At 40.3% G+C, this 15,543-nt stretch overlaps 2 protein-coding genes across 4 annotated transcripts in view; one reads left to right on the top strand and one right to left on the bottom strand.

The window, feature by feature from the left end:
* atp10d (ATPase phospholipid transporting 10D) overlaps window positions 1-7,710 on the bottom strand; it is a 29,323-nt gene extending 21,613 nt beyond the window's left edge. The window contains exons 1-3 of one of the 3 annotated variants that reach the window (XM_072677770.1): window positions 7,554-7,710; window positions 5,771-6,138; window positions 4,890-5,084 (exon numbers count right to left, since the gene is read on the bottom strand). In XM_072677770.1, coding sequence (XP_072533871.1) covers window positions 4,890-5,084; window positions 5,771-6,060 — 485 coding nt within the window. In that variant the 5' untranslated portion in view covers window positions 6,061-6,138; window positions 7,554-7,710. Of the gene's footprint in view, window positions 1-2,323; window positions 2,994-4,889; window positions 5,085-5,770; window positions 6,139-7,553 lie in introns of those variants that run through there. The other 2 variants (XM_072677771.1, XM_072677772.1) reach the window with 2 other exon arrangements.
* Window positions 7,711-10,008: 2,298 nt separating this feature from the next.
* commd8 (COMM domain containing 8) lies at window positions 10,009-13,592 on the top strand. The gene is made up of 5 exons (XM_072676870.1): window positions 10,009-10,089; window positions 10,846-11,001; window positions 11,533-11,685; window positions 12,326-12,481; window positions 12,625-13,592. Exons 1-5 carry the CDS (start codon window positions 10,045-10,047, stop codon window positions 12,643-12,645), a joined length of 531 nt encoding a protein of 176 aa, XP_072532971.1. The 5' UTR covers window positions 10,009-10,044; the 3' UTR covers window positions 12,646-13,592.
* Window positions 13,593-15,543: the final 1,951 nt, after the last annotated feature.

The raw sequence follows: 15,543 nt of genomic DNA, 5'->3' as shown, positions 1-15,543 counted from the left end.
GGTTTAATTGTAAAGTGTTTACTAATGTAAGGCTTGTTGTTGTACATCAAATCTATTAATAGAGAGGCTGAAGTGTGTTTGGGCATACAAGGCAACACTGATAATACTGTGGGACATTCCTCATGGGTACACAAGCAATCACACACTTCAAACACACACAGAAACACCCCAGAGGGTGTGTTCCATGGTTAGGGCACCTCTGACCTAGAAATAGTCACGCTAATAAAACAATCATCAATGCCATAATGATTGTGCCAAGAGTTAACCATTAATTCAGGCCCAGAAGTTTTACTTTTCAGAAACCTCCACACCATCCACAAAGTAACTTTAGTAACTTGGGCCTTAGTTTTGAGGCTTTAAATGGTATAACGATTAACAACTACTTTCAATGAAAACAAAGTCTACTGTATCTGATGTAATACAACTACAATAAAGCACTGCTGACCTCTGTGTAGTTAAAACAGTGGACCTCTGAGGAGAAACAACAACACATGCCTAATTATTCACGAGGGTAACCCTAGGAGCTTACGCCCAATAAGCCCAGCTTTAACCCCTTCTAGGGCTTCATATTCGCAAGCTACATGAAGCACAAAATGACTGACTACAGGAGGGGAAAATGCAAGACTGGAGCCACCAGTAAGTCTAGAAGGTTAACAAAAGGTCAAAAGAAAGAAAAAAAAGGTTATAGAAAGACAGCTCACATGACTGGGTCCAAGGATTAACATTAGCCACTGCTGTAAGTCACTGAGAGTAAGACATTCAGCTCTGACTGGGTGAGCGAGAGAGAGAGTGGAAGAAAGAGACCACAGAGACCAGCCTGTGTAAGCAGTGAAGTTAGGTGTATTCCCATAACTGTAATGTCAGGAGGCCTTTAACGCTGCAGCCTCTTCATTACACACACACAAACACACATACACACCCCATCCCCCAGCACCAACACTGAGAGCTGTATTTAACTCACAAGCAGCAGCTTCTCCAGTGTTCTACCGAGCAGAACTGAAAGTAAGCTACCTGAAGAAAGCTAGATGTTAATGATTAATTACATACGAGAACAGTAATATGACAGCTGTCTCATTTTGGCTAAAAAGAGAATGCCCAATTTTTCATTAGATGTTAAATATGCGCATAGTGTGAATATGGTGAAGATGAATAGCAAGGAAATGCGTTTTCCCTCGTCACTGTTGTAGCCTATCATTCAGGGATTGAACAGCATCAATTTAACTATATAAATGCATTTGAACTGAATATACTTAAAGAGGATATTCAAATACTAGTTGGCGCTGTGGGACGCAACAGACTAGTTGAGTGACTTGCCTAAACTACAGCAGTGCAATACAGATTTTCTGCAGAACCACAAACCTGAGTTTTTTTTTGTCTGTGAAATAATGAGCCAGAGACATTTTAAATAAATTTAGAAGTGAGATTCCAACAGCTGAGCTGATTTTAGAGTGTAGTTTACATCACCCAGTCTGTATACTTCAGTGTCCATAGTGCCTAGAGCTAAAACTTAGGAAAATGCAACCCTAAACCTATTATTAAATTCATATTAAAATACTAACAAACATTTATTTTTTTGTATTGTAACTATTACACTTTTTTAACACAGGCATATGTAAAAATAACTTTTTGCTTTCCTTGTACTAACTTCCTGTTTGATCAAAGTTAAAATCATAACTACCAAATTTCCTGGTAGCCTACGAAACTATTGCCATTATTGTATAGAGTAGCCTAGGGCTGGGCGATATGGTAAAAATACTAGATCACATGTATCATATGTAAAGCCTTTACATGATACACAATATTTATTACTATACATGTAAATCACAGATTAAAAACATCAGTGTCCACAGATTCTGATAAACTACAATTCAGATACTCCATACTGAACATAGTACTTTTTATTCAACATCTGCTGCTCTTCATCTAATTAAACCAGTCTGATTACACTGTTAGTAATGAAACCTGCAGATGATCTGTGTTTATTAAGCACTAACAGTATCCTTGATTTGCTTAGAAAAGCATACTGTTATCATGATACGATAAAATATCATCATATTGCCCAGCTCTAGTGTAGCATTACATATTCTCTTTGTAGCACAGGACCATGGGTAAACTAAATTCTCAATAAATAAATAATACTTTTTTCATAATACTTTTTATCTTAAATTATGGTCTGAATCCTCCCACTAGGAAACTCCTTGTTGATATGACAGCACATGGACATGAGCTAAGCGCTGTTTTTATTTTCCTCCTATGTCAAGAGTTCTATAAGCCTTGCAGTTCATTTCTGTGCATATGCTATTATATAGTAATGCATGTTCACCTGTCGTATGCATCACACAGCAGGTTGTTGACCTGCCGGTCAGACTTTCTCCTTCGCTGATCCTCCCATAAGTCTTTTACAGCTGTGACGGACATTACCAGAACAATAGGTATGATTGCAATCTCTGGCTGGAACGCGTTCACAATGGGCACAAAATTCAGTACAGCCAGAAAAATAAAATACACATTGGCCAAGCGATGAAGCTGCTCAAACAGGTTCTTAGGGATGAACGAGAGGAAGGTGTACTTTGTGGTCCTGATCTTATTCCCACTGTACTTCCTCTGCAGTCCCTCAGCTTCCTCATCATAAGCCCAGTTTGGGACCACCAGCCTCCTCTTCTTTGCCTGTGGGTCTCTCCCCAAGGCAGATTCCTCTGTGGCTGCTGGTGAAGCCATGAAAAAAGCCTACAGGCACTGGACCCTCAGCCTTAGTATAAGATGGTGGGTACAAACATCCATCCTGAAGTCCAACTCGGACAATAACTTTAACTCCAACGGCTCTAACTCCAACATGTCCAGCGGCTTTTAGAAACGTGATGCTTTCTTAAATACGCAGTCCATTCTCTTCAGTGTCTTTATCTCTTCCTTAGCGAAGCCCTACACTCGCTTGATGCGGGTTCTTCAGTCGTATTGGTCGTATTCCATAGATCTAGCAGGTAGAGCGCGGTGTGTGGCGGGTGTATTTGACGCCAAGCCTGACAATCTAAAAGCACACACACAGGGCCGCTCCTCATCCAGGAAACAATTCCAGGGGTCATAAACAAGCCCAAGTAAAGAGGCGCTTTCGAAATACAGGACAGACAAAGACAAAGTGGTGGGAAAATAAATTCCCAGCTACCTTGCTGAGACATCCAGTACTGAGAACAACAATTATGACCCTGTGGCTACTAAAGAATAGCTACACGAGTTACTAGTTACTTTTAACCAGTGAGGTCCAATAGGGTGCACTCATGTCAAAAGACAGCAGTAAGGGTTTTACTACAGTCAGTTAAAAACAAATATAGCAACACCAGTGTGTTTGTTTAACAGGACTGTATGGCATGGGGAGGGAGAAAGGGAGGAGACATTCACTGGCGTCACTTATAGGTTTTACTGCATTTCCCCCAAAAACACGCCCATCTTATTCATATATGCTGGAACTACCCCACCTGCTCGGCAACAAAAGAGTACAGAGTTGGGTAGGGACTTTAACCCAAGTCAAAGTCAATCACATCCTTGGGTAATATTTTCTGAATTTCCTGTGAAGACTGAGGAAAAGAGACTGTCAGACTGTCATGTTTAAACTCAATTTCCTGCCATGATACAGTTGCAATCATGCTAAAACTAGAGCATCACTGTCTGCTGAAATGAGTAATTGTGATCTGAACTCACCTGACTTTATTTTGCCAGTGGGACTGACCTGAAAATTGACTTATGAATTGCCTTCTTTTTAAAACACAATCATATTAAAAACAGTAAGCCTGTCTTTACAGGTTAACAGTGGCTTACTTTACTACTGATACTTATTTAACAATAAAAGTATATGTATCAAATAATATAGTGTGCAAAACAGAACTAAATAATGAACAGACCTGTCTTTACTGCATTCTTTTAAACAAATCGTAAGAACTGAACTTTAGAAAGTGCAGTGCAGTACCCCAGATAGCCTGTAGTTTCTCAGCATTATCATAGCGTGATCAGAAAGTGTATGTGTGTGTGGAGTGAGGGAGAGAAAGAGTGAGATGTTAAGCAGAGAGTGAGATAACGCACTGGTTTTGTCATTTCCTGTTTTTGGACTCTTTCATAGATCTTTTAGGACGTATAATGTCTCCGTGTCTCCTCCACAATCACAAGTTTGTCGGCAGAAGCGAGCAGGTTAAATCAGGCATATATGAAAACAGGGTCCTTTAAGAGCGTTTGCAACAGAATGCTAATCGGTTGAGCTTTTTTGATGTGTATAAATTACGCAGCACTAAATTTCATTCTGCAACAAACACAGACTGTACAACTAAATGTAAAGGCTATACCAAATTAACCATCATACAGCCCACACTAGATTGTTGTGATTTTTTTTTTATGTTAATTAATTATTATACGTGTTGTTCTTATTATTTCAGACCCAGTTTAAGATTACAGGTCCTATAGGTTTGAGAAATGTCAGTGTACATTCAGATACAAGCTGAAGGATCTTCTCTAATGTGCCCATCATAGAGCTGAGGTCAAAATACCAGAGTGCTCAATCTGTATACAATAACCTCACACAAACAATGAGCACAATGTTCACAGCATTATGGTTTTAGCCGTTTTGCCACTGAGTACTACTAAATACTGATAAAAGAACCTGATATCACTTCACGTATAGCGTGAAGCCATCTGTCAAAATGCTGAAGTTAACAAGAAAATAATATGCAACCAATAGCTCTAGAAGAATGAGCAGAAATCTGGGAGTGGCAGAAAGCCTACAATCCTTCAGTCTAAACACTCATTAACCCCTCTAGTAATAACTGGTGTTAACAGCATCACATGTGACAACACATGCACACTAAAACGTGTACAGTGCAGAATATCAAATCCTCCCACACACTGACCCGCTGTAAACATGTGTGAGGGTGTTGTTGATCCTCTGGTCATAGCGGTACCGCCTGTAGTCCTCCATGGCATCTTTGAAGGCGATGACAGTGAGCACCACAGCCAGGGGGATCATGGTGATCTCCTTCTGAAAGGCCTCCACCACAGGAACCCAATTCAACAGCACCAGGAACAGGAAGTACAGGTTTGCCGCTCTGTAGAAACACTTGCGTTAATGAGGGATTTTTTTAAAGTCTCTTCACGCATCCATTAAATCTGTCATCAGTTCCCTTTTTTATACAGTCATCCTGACCTGCTTAGACACTTCGACCTGACAGCTGGCTAAAAATATAAGCCATTATTTGGGTCTCACAGATTTAGTTTTACTGGCATAAATTCCACCAATAAAGAACTGAACATTAATGACTTATTTTATAATGTATCTAACAGACACCCATCAACTTAGAGTCTCCTAAGCCAACAGTTGCCACCTACTCACCTCTATTGTCACAATATGGGCTGAACAAGTAAATCCAAACACAAAACATCACTGTGGTCAAAATAACAAACCCTTCAGAATGCACTCAAACCTAACCTTTAGCATGAGAAGAAATTTAAGCTGAAAACATTATATGAAGATAAATGCCGAAAGCATAAGAGTTAATAAGGACAAGGAAACAAAACTGTTAAGAATTCTGGGAATGTAATCTACAAAAATGACTTTATGATATTCTGCTGTTAATCCTGACATTTACAAGCTATAAAGTGTGAAAATTACGAACTGACAATCATTTCCAACAAATTACTTTTAAAAACCTTAATAATGATCACTTCCTTGTAAAATACTTTCTTTTAACTGTGGTACTTTGGTAAACTTGTTTGAATAAAAGGGCGATGTTACCTGTGAAACTGCTGGAAGAGATTCATGGGGATGAAGCTGAGAAGGGTGTACTTTGTGGTGCGGATACCATTGCCTTGGTAGCCCTTACAGATGTTCAGGTATTCTGCATGGTGTGGACCGTGTCGCGCTATTACCGCCCTTCGTTTTCCAGGAAGCTTGTTTCCTGGGTGGTCCTGGGGATCCAAGTCACTTTTTGAGGGCAGTAAGCTGTCAGGAGAGGTCCAGTCCTGTCTTGATTCTGTGGAACTGACCTGCTGCCATCGGTGCCGAATCAAATGGAAGCGCTCCATTTGAGGGTCAAGAGGTCATACAGGAGCTACAGGAAAACAGCCAGGATCAGGACCCCATTACCTCCTTGTGGAATCGAACTGCACAATCAAACAAGAGAGAACTAACGATTAATAGACAGCCGCTGCATGCATACCTTCTATGCATTCTAAGAGTTAACAGTTATGCTCTTTTATTACACTGAAAAATGTAATGGAAAAAGTATTATTAACTATATGTAATGAATGACCAATAAAGTATTATTGGTTTAAAATATTAGGAGTTAGAAAGTGATCCTTTTGACAATGCAGACAGGCTGTAAGCTAAAGCATGTCTGTGCTCTGCAATCAAAAGATCTAAGAGATAGTAGGAGAGCCAACATACAGCTGAATGAGCCCATCATTTACATGAACAGTGGTCATGTAGGTAAAACCAAACCAATTCTTCTACATTCTGCCAATATAGGAAGTGTTTTTCCAAAATGTCACTTTCACTTTCAAAGACTAAAATGGGCTGCTGGCCTGTGTTTATGTGGTATCTTTGGTGGCTTTGTGTGCTTGAGCACTGCAGGGCTGGAAACGGTAGGGGAAAAAAGCATGGTTTGGGCGAAAGGACGTTTAGTGGATTAAATGACTACCTGAGAAAGAAAGAAAGAAAGAAAGAAAGAAAGAAACAAGCCCATGTCGTTTGAAAGTCTAGTGATTTTTGAGACAGATGATAATTTGGCATCTCTGGGGTCATCCAGTGTTTATTAAGCGGATACAGGATTATGATCTTTACTTTGGACTACTGCCCTGTTAGTCTCATCCTCACTCAGCCAAGCTGTTATAATAACGTCTTCAGAGTTAGCTAGCTACATTCCTTATAAACAGCCTGAATTAGAGGATCTTCTGTGGTAAAACCCTTGCTGTGAAGAGCGATCGCGGGTGTAAAAATTCACAGCACGGGGTGAGACGGCTAGGATTGTCAGCCTGCTTCTCCTTAATGTAGCTAACGCTAACTAACTGAATCCGGTGATATTAAAGGAGGAACACAGCAGGAAAAGAAATCACGCGCTAGTCATGAAAGAAAACAGCCATGAAATAGACGATAATGTCACTATAAATGTCACTTCAGGTTCATTTCGGGTTTAACCTTAATATAGCTAGCAAGCATCCTAACCTGTTGGTCAACTTACAAGCCTATTGATCAACACCAGAGAGCAGTGAGCCGGGTCAAGTATGCTTAGGTAGCTATAACGTTAACCTTACAGCACACTGTCCTCTTAATTCAGACTTATCGAGCACGCCTGTAAGTCTGTAGCTAGCTAAGTCTGTAAGATCTAGCTAGATACCTGTGTCGTCCCTCGCCTCGTCTCGCCCTGGCTCGCAGTGCTTTATCTCTAGTAGCTAAACATTAACACTCACTAATAACAACCGCTAGCTCGGGGGCTACCGGAACGCTAGCTCCAGCTAACACACACAGTAAACAGTACGGGGGCTCAACCCGGAGCGGCTCAAACACCAACAAAACTCACCGGCTCGGCTCATGAGATCTGCCCCATGATCAACATGCTATTTTGCTGATAGTCCGTGTTCCCCTCTGTGTGACTCCCACCGTCATTAGTTCGTCTTTTCCTCAGGGTAACTTTAAATCACCTCAGCAGAGACTTGCGCGGAACTTCGTAAAGTGAGCTTATGCGCATCAGCAGCAGCAGCAGCAGCAGCTACAGCGGCCGCATCCCCCACCACGAGCGACTGTCCCAGTCTGAGGGATGTTCCCTGACTCGGACTTCTATATTTTTTTACTTCTCATCTTGCCCGTTACACAGAGCAGAGGTTGATGTTAGTGTAAATAACTAGGCTAAGTCTAATGAATACATAAGTATTTACGTCCCATCGTTTCACTTTAGTCATGAATAAACCAAAATCAGCTCATTCGCATGTGAGTGAATAAATAAATAACGGTATATTAACGCGCTGTGTTTTTCTATGGTCGTTTTTAAGTCAAGTGACTTGGAATTTGCTAAGAAAACAAAAAAAAAAACATATATTCTATTAAAATATTAACGTTTTATTGATGTATAGGCCTACTGGGTTTTCGTAGATTACCTATATTTAATAAAAGCATATGATAGCATAGGTCCAAGTCCTAACCTGCCTAACACAACCTCCTCCCCATTTCTTTAACATTTGGATTTATTTATTTATTTACTTATTTACTGTTTTAAAGTAGGAATACAGAATATCAGTGTGTTTACCTTTTACCTCCACTGCCCTTTTACTGCCCTGGACTGTCTTGTCTGTCATCCAGTCAATCTGAGACCCCCCCATAGTAAATGTGCATGTGTTTATTGAATTTGTGATTTGAGATTATGCACATGCATCTGCTCTTTACAATGACAATAATAATAAGTCCTGCATGACAATAAAGGTAAAGGTAAAGGTGCACGTATTTGTCACTGTACACTGTACAGCGAAATGTGTCCTCCGCATTTAACCCATCTGGTAGTGAACACACACTCACACACACACACATGTGTTAGGGGCAGTGAGTACACACACACACACCCAGAGCGGTGGGCAGCCAACTCCAGCGCCCGGGGAGCAGAGAGGGTAAAGGGCCTTGCTCAAGGGCCCAACAGTGGCAGCTTGCCGAGCCCGGGAATCGAACCCACAACCCTGTTATCGATACCCCGGCGCTCTAACCGCTGAGCCACCACTGCCCCAGAAGAGCTTATAGTTGCAAAGTGCACCTTTGTTCAGTGCTATTTTCTAGACGAGCAAAGATGCATATTCTGGCATCCCCCAAGGAAGAGGTCCTGCCTTTTCCTATTTTTACAAATGATTTGTTTATGGTTTTGTTAAGCCACTAAAGTAAGATCATATGCCAAAGATTGCCACAGTTAGTAGGCCATAAATAGCAAACTGGTCTTAAATAAATAAATAAAAAAGAACATTATATTTTGTTGAATGAAATCAAAAATGGCGAGGCCATTGAACATGCAGGGACCTTTAATGTCATTGATCTAGCATTGCATAGTCTATTACCATGGTCAACGTGATTGTGAAAACAGGGAGAGGCCTATCAGTCATAAAAAAGACATTTGGCATTTGTAACGCTTTGATTGATGGTGTCTGTTATTGGCTCTTTAGTCTTATCTCTTAAGGATTATTGTTTAAATTAACATTTGGCGAAACTTCAGCTACCCCAGTGATGTCCGACAACAGTGGTGCCTGATCCCAGACCTTTACAGTGTATTTCAGCTCTATCACTAATCAGACCACTGTTATTCACTTCATGAGCTGGTTTAAGTGGGTTTGAGCAGCAAACTCATACTGAGTACGATTACTCAGCTCCAGTCTTGGAGGGCCTAGGTTCAGCCCAGTTTGGTGAACTCTCTGCTTTTTAAACACACCTACTAACTAACAATGAAGAGATATGTTAAAGCAGTAGTGTTTGAGCAGGGACATCATCCAACCGGGCCGGACCAAAATCATCAAGCTGAGCACTGGCCTTCCAGGACAGGAGCGACTGAAGAACTCCAGAAACGGTTAAACACCAACCTAAAGCCTACATCTGCTGCTTCAGCTACATAGGACAGCAATCAGAACCCTGGACATGGACGCTGGTCAATACATGGGTTGACAGTAATATAAACAATTATGCATGATTAAACGTTTAAACCTCTGGAATTTGAGAAGGTACAAGGCTGTCTCATAAAGATGTCACAAAACTGCCATTTTTCAGTAGCTAAAGACTTTTAGATTGAAGCCCTATACATACAAACATACGACTAGGTTTCAACTAAATACTTTTCGAATACAAAAAATAATGTTTGTAAAACGTCGCGATTAGTTGAAAATGGTCTGGATTTGTTTAAGGCTTGCTGTAAATAAATGCATGACCGCTGCTGAACCAGACAACACTGTCAACGGTGGGTGTGCTTGAACGCACCTCCGAGAGCAGCAGTCACATGACTTGCGGGTCAGCTGACAGGCCTGGAGGGAAGCGGACCTTCCAACATCATGATAAAACTGCTTGAAAAAATCCCTCCGACAGAGTGTCCTAAAGTGAGTACCACCATGCTGCTGCCCGATAAAGCGCAGAAACATGCGGGAGACAGTTTACTGTTATCTCTACATGGGGTTGTAGTCGGTGTAGCAGGAATGAATCTAGTGAACCGAACAGCGATTCAGCATCTCGACCGAATCATCTAGACGTTCATACGGTTTCCTTACGCTTCTGGTCAGAGCAACTAGGGTTGTACTGACTGTCTTTACGAGGTTGTTAGTTAGTCAGGGTTCTAGAGGAGTCTAGTAGTAGTAGTCAGTTTGATGATTCCCCTGCTCAAACACGTCTACTGAACCTGCCAGATTTACCAATGAGTTAAAGCAGGATGTTGAGGGTTGATTGAGGTGTACACGCCCTTATAAAGAGCTAGACTAACACAATTGGAAAGTTCTGGTGTTCTGTACTGCTGTATGATACTTACGACTGTTATCTAGAACAGTTCTGCCTCCAATAGTACTGTTCTGTGTTCCTATAGTACTGTCGTAGAGTAGTCTGTAGTATCTTTGTAGTACCTAGGGATGCAAATGTATTTTTACAGTATGATAACTGTCTCTGAAAATACCATGGTTTTACTGTATGACAGTAACAAATGTCTCCCTAAAAAAATAAATAATAATAAATCAAATAAAGCTGGATTTTATGATCTGGATGATGTGTTTTCTCCATGAATTGATTTGATTGATTTTGAAATAGTAAAATTGTAAGATATCTGTCTGATCTGTCAAACTAGTGTCATTCCTGCAATTCTTCTCCAGTTCCTACACAGGGTTGTGGATGGACTGTGTGGAAGAAGTTACCCAAGGAGAGTGGAGTATGGTGAAGTATGGAGTCTGACAGAATGGGGGGAGCTGATGAACTCTCTCTCCAAACTCTTCAGAGTCACTGTTGGGAGAAAGTGTTCGGATCAGGAGGTTCGTTTCTGGGTGGTTTTGATGAGAAAATTATATATATTATATATATGTTATATTACTTTTTAGTTCAGATCAGCCTACACCTAGTTAATGCCCAGGCTCATATGCCGGCAGTCATAAAAAGCATTACTCAGATGCACGTATGTCATGAAGCGCTGCTTACCAGCTGTTTTAGATGTGTTTGAGGAGACCTATGACATGATACCCAAGATGCTGCACTTCTCACCGCGTGATGCATTGGGGAAGTTTAAGTAAGGTCATGGCAATGCAATTAACAAATTTAAACACCACTGAGAACTTGTGGGACTGTGTTGTGAAATCTGTATGGTAGAAAAACCCAAGTGCTGTAGGAGGTCTGGGAACAGTAGTGAAGAATGTGTGAAAAATAATTCACTTCACTGACTTTTAGCTTTATCAGGTGTGTATCAATGAATGCTTCCACAAATGCATAAAGCCTGCAAGTGTATTAAGGGTGGATGCAAATGTATCAGTATGATACAAAATATGTGTTTTTTTTTTTTACGTTTATAGGTACAGGAACTGCTGGGTGATTTGGACTCTGCCCATGCAGGTGCTGTCCTGGAGTGTGTGCATGCCAGGCAAGAAGAGATCAGACTATCTTTAGTGGACAGAACCAATGGAATCTCCAGCACACAACTACAAGACTTCAACTGGCAGATAAAAGTAAGCAACACATGCATTTGCATTCGTCTTCTTTTTCTCCCAGTTTGGTACTGCCAATCAACCCACTATTTGTAACTCCTCCCACTGCTTCCGACACTAGGAGGGTAGGGACTTAACACGTCTCCTCAGATACATGCGAAGCCATCCACTGCCTCTTTTTGACCTGCCCCCAACGCAGCAACGCAGGGTCCCCAGCTGCACCACACCAGCTAACAGACGTCTGTACCAGCTTAAGAGTGATGAGTGAAGAGCATGGCCAATTGTGCTCTCTCTGACTCTGGCCGCTGATGGCAAAGCAGCATGGCTCTGGATTCGAACTCAAGATCCCCAAGCCATCGTGACAGTGCGTTAGACTGCTAAGCCCCTCAACACCTCCAGCACATGCGTTTTAAACAACACTGCTTGATTGCTTACTCTCAGGTTAACATTGCACTTTATTAATGGAGCCCCAGAAAGCATCACTGGCCTTGCTCTCACTGGGTGGGATCATCTCCGCCACACACTCGATGTAACAAAACTGACAGTTAGTGCTCTCTTCCAAGTGTATTAAGCTGTATTAAGTGCATTTTATTATCACTCTTTATTGGGGCCTTTCTGTTGACCGTGTTTCACTCTCACTCTCCCTTCTTTCTGTCAACAGCTTGCATTATCCAGTGATAAGCTGTCATCTTTAAACACTCCTCTCTTAAACCTCAGCCTGGACTTGAAGGAGAATGGACTCCAGAGAGCTGTGAATATAGAGATGGATAAAGAGGAGCTGCAGACACTCATCATTGCACTGGAGGCTGCTAATAAGGTGCCTTTCTCTCCCTCTCACACGTACAGTAATGCAAGACACGTCACCCAGTCTTTTGCTTACTCACCATTTTAGGGCTGCAAACACGTTTATACATGAACATGTCTCACCACTCTTCACTGATTCATTATGTGCATTCGTAGGTGGTCCTGCAGTTGAAATGAACCAAACACATGAACAGCTGAAGTTCTCACCGCACTGCGATGGATCTGTAACAACATGCCTTGGGAGAGAGGAATTGTGGATTGTAGTGCATTTCTGGGACATTGCTGTGCAAACAGGATGAGATACTTGTACCCAGAGATCTACCCCTCGTTGACTTTTTTTTTTTTTTTTGGGATGGGGGGGATTCCTCTTGAACTGTTTTTCCTCTGGATGAATAGCTTGTGTAACTAATTCCATTACTGCTTTTTTGAAAAATACAACCGATTTGTTTTTAATGGTCATCCTTTATTGTATTTTCTGATGACAAAAAGGCAGTTGAGCAAATTCTGAAGAATAATTACTGTAGGATACCAATACTGCTACAACCACACAGTTTTCACTTCTCTAATTACTGTTCTATTCTAATATTTTGTTTTACACTTTATTAGAATTTTCAGTTCTGTGCAGATTTTATGCATACAATGACAGTGGTGCATGTTGCTTTTGGGGAGGATGGCAAACAAGCAAGTGAAATACAATAAACCATAATAACAAGGGGAAAAAATGAAATATACAACAGCACAGTCATGTAGTGCAGAATAAAATCATCCAGTATTGCTCTACCAGTATATTTTAGAGTATTTAGTCAAAGTATAACTTTTCCCATTTAAGAAAATAATGTGGAGAACATCTGTAGTAGGTTGATAGGCTTGGCAAGCTGACTGAATTTTGCAGTAACTGGGGGGAGCAGCTCCTGATTGGCAATCGCTGTACAGACCATCAGAGGAACGAAGGAGACATGGAAGTAACGACTGAGCTGTGAATGGGATGCTGCGTTTGAGAATCATTCATTTTTTTTGTAAAAATTTTTTTCAACTTCAGATAACTAGTTTAATCTGCCGGCCTGTAATGAAATGTCATGAACACAATATAGACAATTAAATCATAATGAGAACATTGAACCAAATGTATTATTAAATGATCAAACTTATTAAAATCACCCACAGAGGGCAAGGCCAATTGAACTGCCGATTTCCTGATAATGGGACCAACATTTTAGATGGCTGTGCCACTCAGGACAACCTGGAGTTTATTATTGTGTCTGTGATTTTCTCAAGAGTAATGGGGGCATCCAGCAGGTATCCGTGTCCTTGCAGGCAATGCTTCTTTTTCAATGAGGGAAGACCTGGAAGATTTGCAGGGATGTTGATATCCCCTGCTTATCTGAGCATGACTGAGGAGTACAGTAGAACTACCTGGATGCATTATTTATGCTAGAAGGAAGTACTAACATGCTCATTTTATTTCCCACTGCTGGTATTGCACTCAGGGCCTCCCGCTGCATTATGTATCATCCTAGCATCTCCTGCTTGGTTTAGTCTTCATAGTTTTTATTGAAAAAATGCATTTTCTGCTTAAAGGGGGAATCCACGAATTCTAGATACCCCAAAATTAATTTTATGTCAATACATGCAGTCCCATGTTTTCCACTCATGAATGATTTGCAAAATAAATGAACATATCTCATACCACCTTCATTGAGCTTATAGTGCAAAAGCAAAGTGGATTTTTACCCTGGATACCCTGTTTGTCTGGAAAGTAGAATGCCTCAACAGTAAAAGTGCGGCTCATGAATAATGACAAATCAGATACTGGATTTTGAATAAGCTTTTAAAGACATACTATGTAGAGACTGTACCTGTAGAGTACAGCTGATGAATATAGACAGTCATTTATGTTTAGGAAAGGACAAAACAGATTGGACCCTTATTATAGAAGATAATGGGCAGTTGTTTCATCACCTGCCCATCGATTACTATGTGTATTTTGAGTCAGCAGGTTGTCTGTACAGAATAACTGTGCTGACATAATTTTGTAACCTTATGCTGTAGATGTAAAATACAGAAGTATACAGGTCTATGCAGAAGTTTGGACACTACTGTCCAATAACTGATCAATAACTCTGTTGATTTTCTCAGTGAACATAATGTAAATATGGCATTCCCTGCACTTTTCAGACAACAATTTATATGTATTTGCTAAATTAAATATACTGCAAAATATGCCATAACCTTTTTACACGACACATAGTTTCAGTAAGTAAGTAAAAATTGTTAAGTAAATAAACAACCAACAAAAAAACATTTACCAACATAAACTCCAACTTAGGAAACCTGATTAAAAAGAAAGTTTTCTTAAAAGAAGAATAGCTTTTATAAGCAAGCTTACTTTACTTTTGCTTTACTTAACAAGTGTTGCATACTGCTGTGATTGTATCTAACATGCCTATAAATTCCATCATCCTGTTGTTGTTTTTTCAAGAAAAACTGACACCATAAACCCCAGAATCCCACCAGTGACACCTTTACTTCCAAAGGATAAACCCATACTGTTAAACGTATATGTTTGTTGAGGGACGTTTAGGTGTTTTTCAATTTGAAACTGTGAAGGAACCTTTTAATGTGCTTTGAGGAACGTTTTTTTCTTGAAGGTTCCTCAAAGTACCTTTACGAGGCTCCTTCACAGTTTCAAATTGACAAATCTCCAAAATTTCCTCAAGAAACGTCTACTTTTAACAGTGCAGTAATGATGTTTGATCTCTGAAGTACATACACATCAACAGATGTAACTTGTTTGAGGTTTAATATAAATACAACCCTAACGTTTATATCACTTCACCAATGTTCAACCTGTTGTTTATCATTTGAACATTTTTGTTGTTCCCAAAATGTAAAACATGTAAAACATATTTTAGTCTGGAGTTGAAAAATTATTAAGTTATTACTGAATAGAACAAAAACAAAAATGATCAAAATGACAAATGCTTCAGTTAAATTTTGAAAGACACTGCTCAATTTAGAGCAATAGATTATTTTAGATGAGCAGGTCCTATCGGATTGGAATTTTCTTTATCACCT

Source organism: Salminus brasiliensis, chromosome 4 (assembly GCF_030463535.1).
Source record: "Salminus brasiliensis chromosome 4, fSalBra1.hap2, whole genome shotgun sequence".
Taxonomy (NCBI): Eukaryota; Metazoa; Chordata; class Actinopteri; order Characiformes; family Bryconidae; genus Salminus; species Salminus brasiliensis.
This window is presented reverse-complemented; position numbering and strand designations above follow the sequence as displayed.

Bases quoted from the DNA above. Each gene is read 5' to 3' on its own strand.
- commd8 (XM_072676870.1), top strand. From the start codon at position 10,045: ATGATAAAACTGCTTGAAAAAATCCCTCCGACAGAGTGTCCTAAA. The intron at 10,090-10,845 runs GTGAGTACCACC...ATTCTTCTCCAG, and splicing joins CTCCGACAGAGTGTCCTAAA to TTCCTACACAGGGTTGTGGA. The intron at 11,686-12,325 runs GTAAGCAACACA...TTCTGTCAACAG, and splicing joins ACTTCAACTGGCAGATAAAA to CTTGCATTATCCAGTGATAA.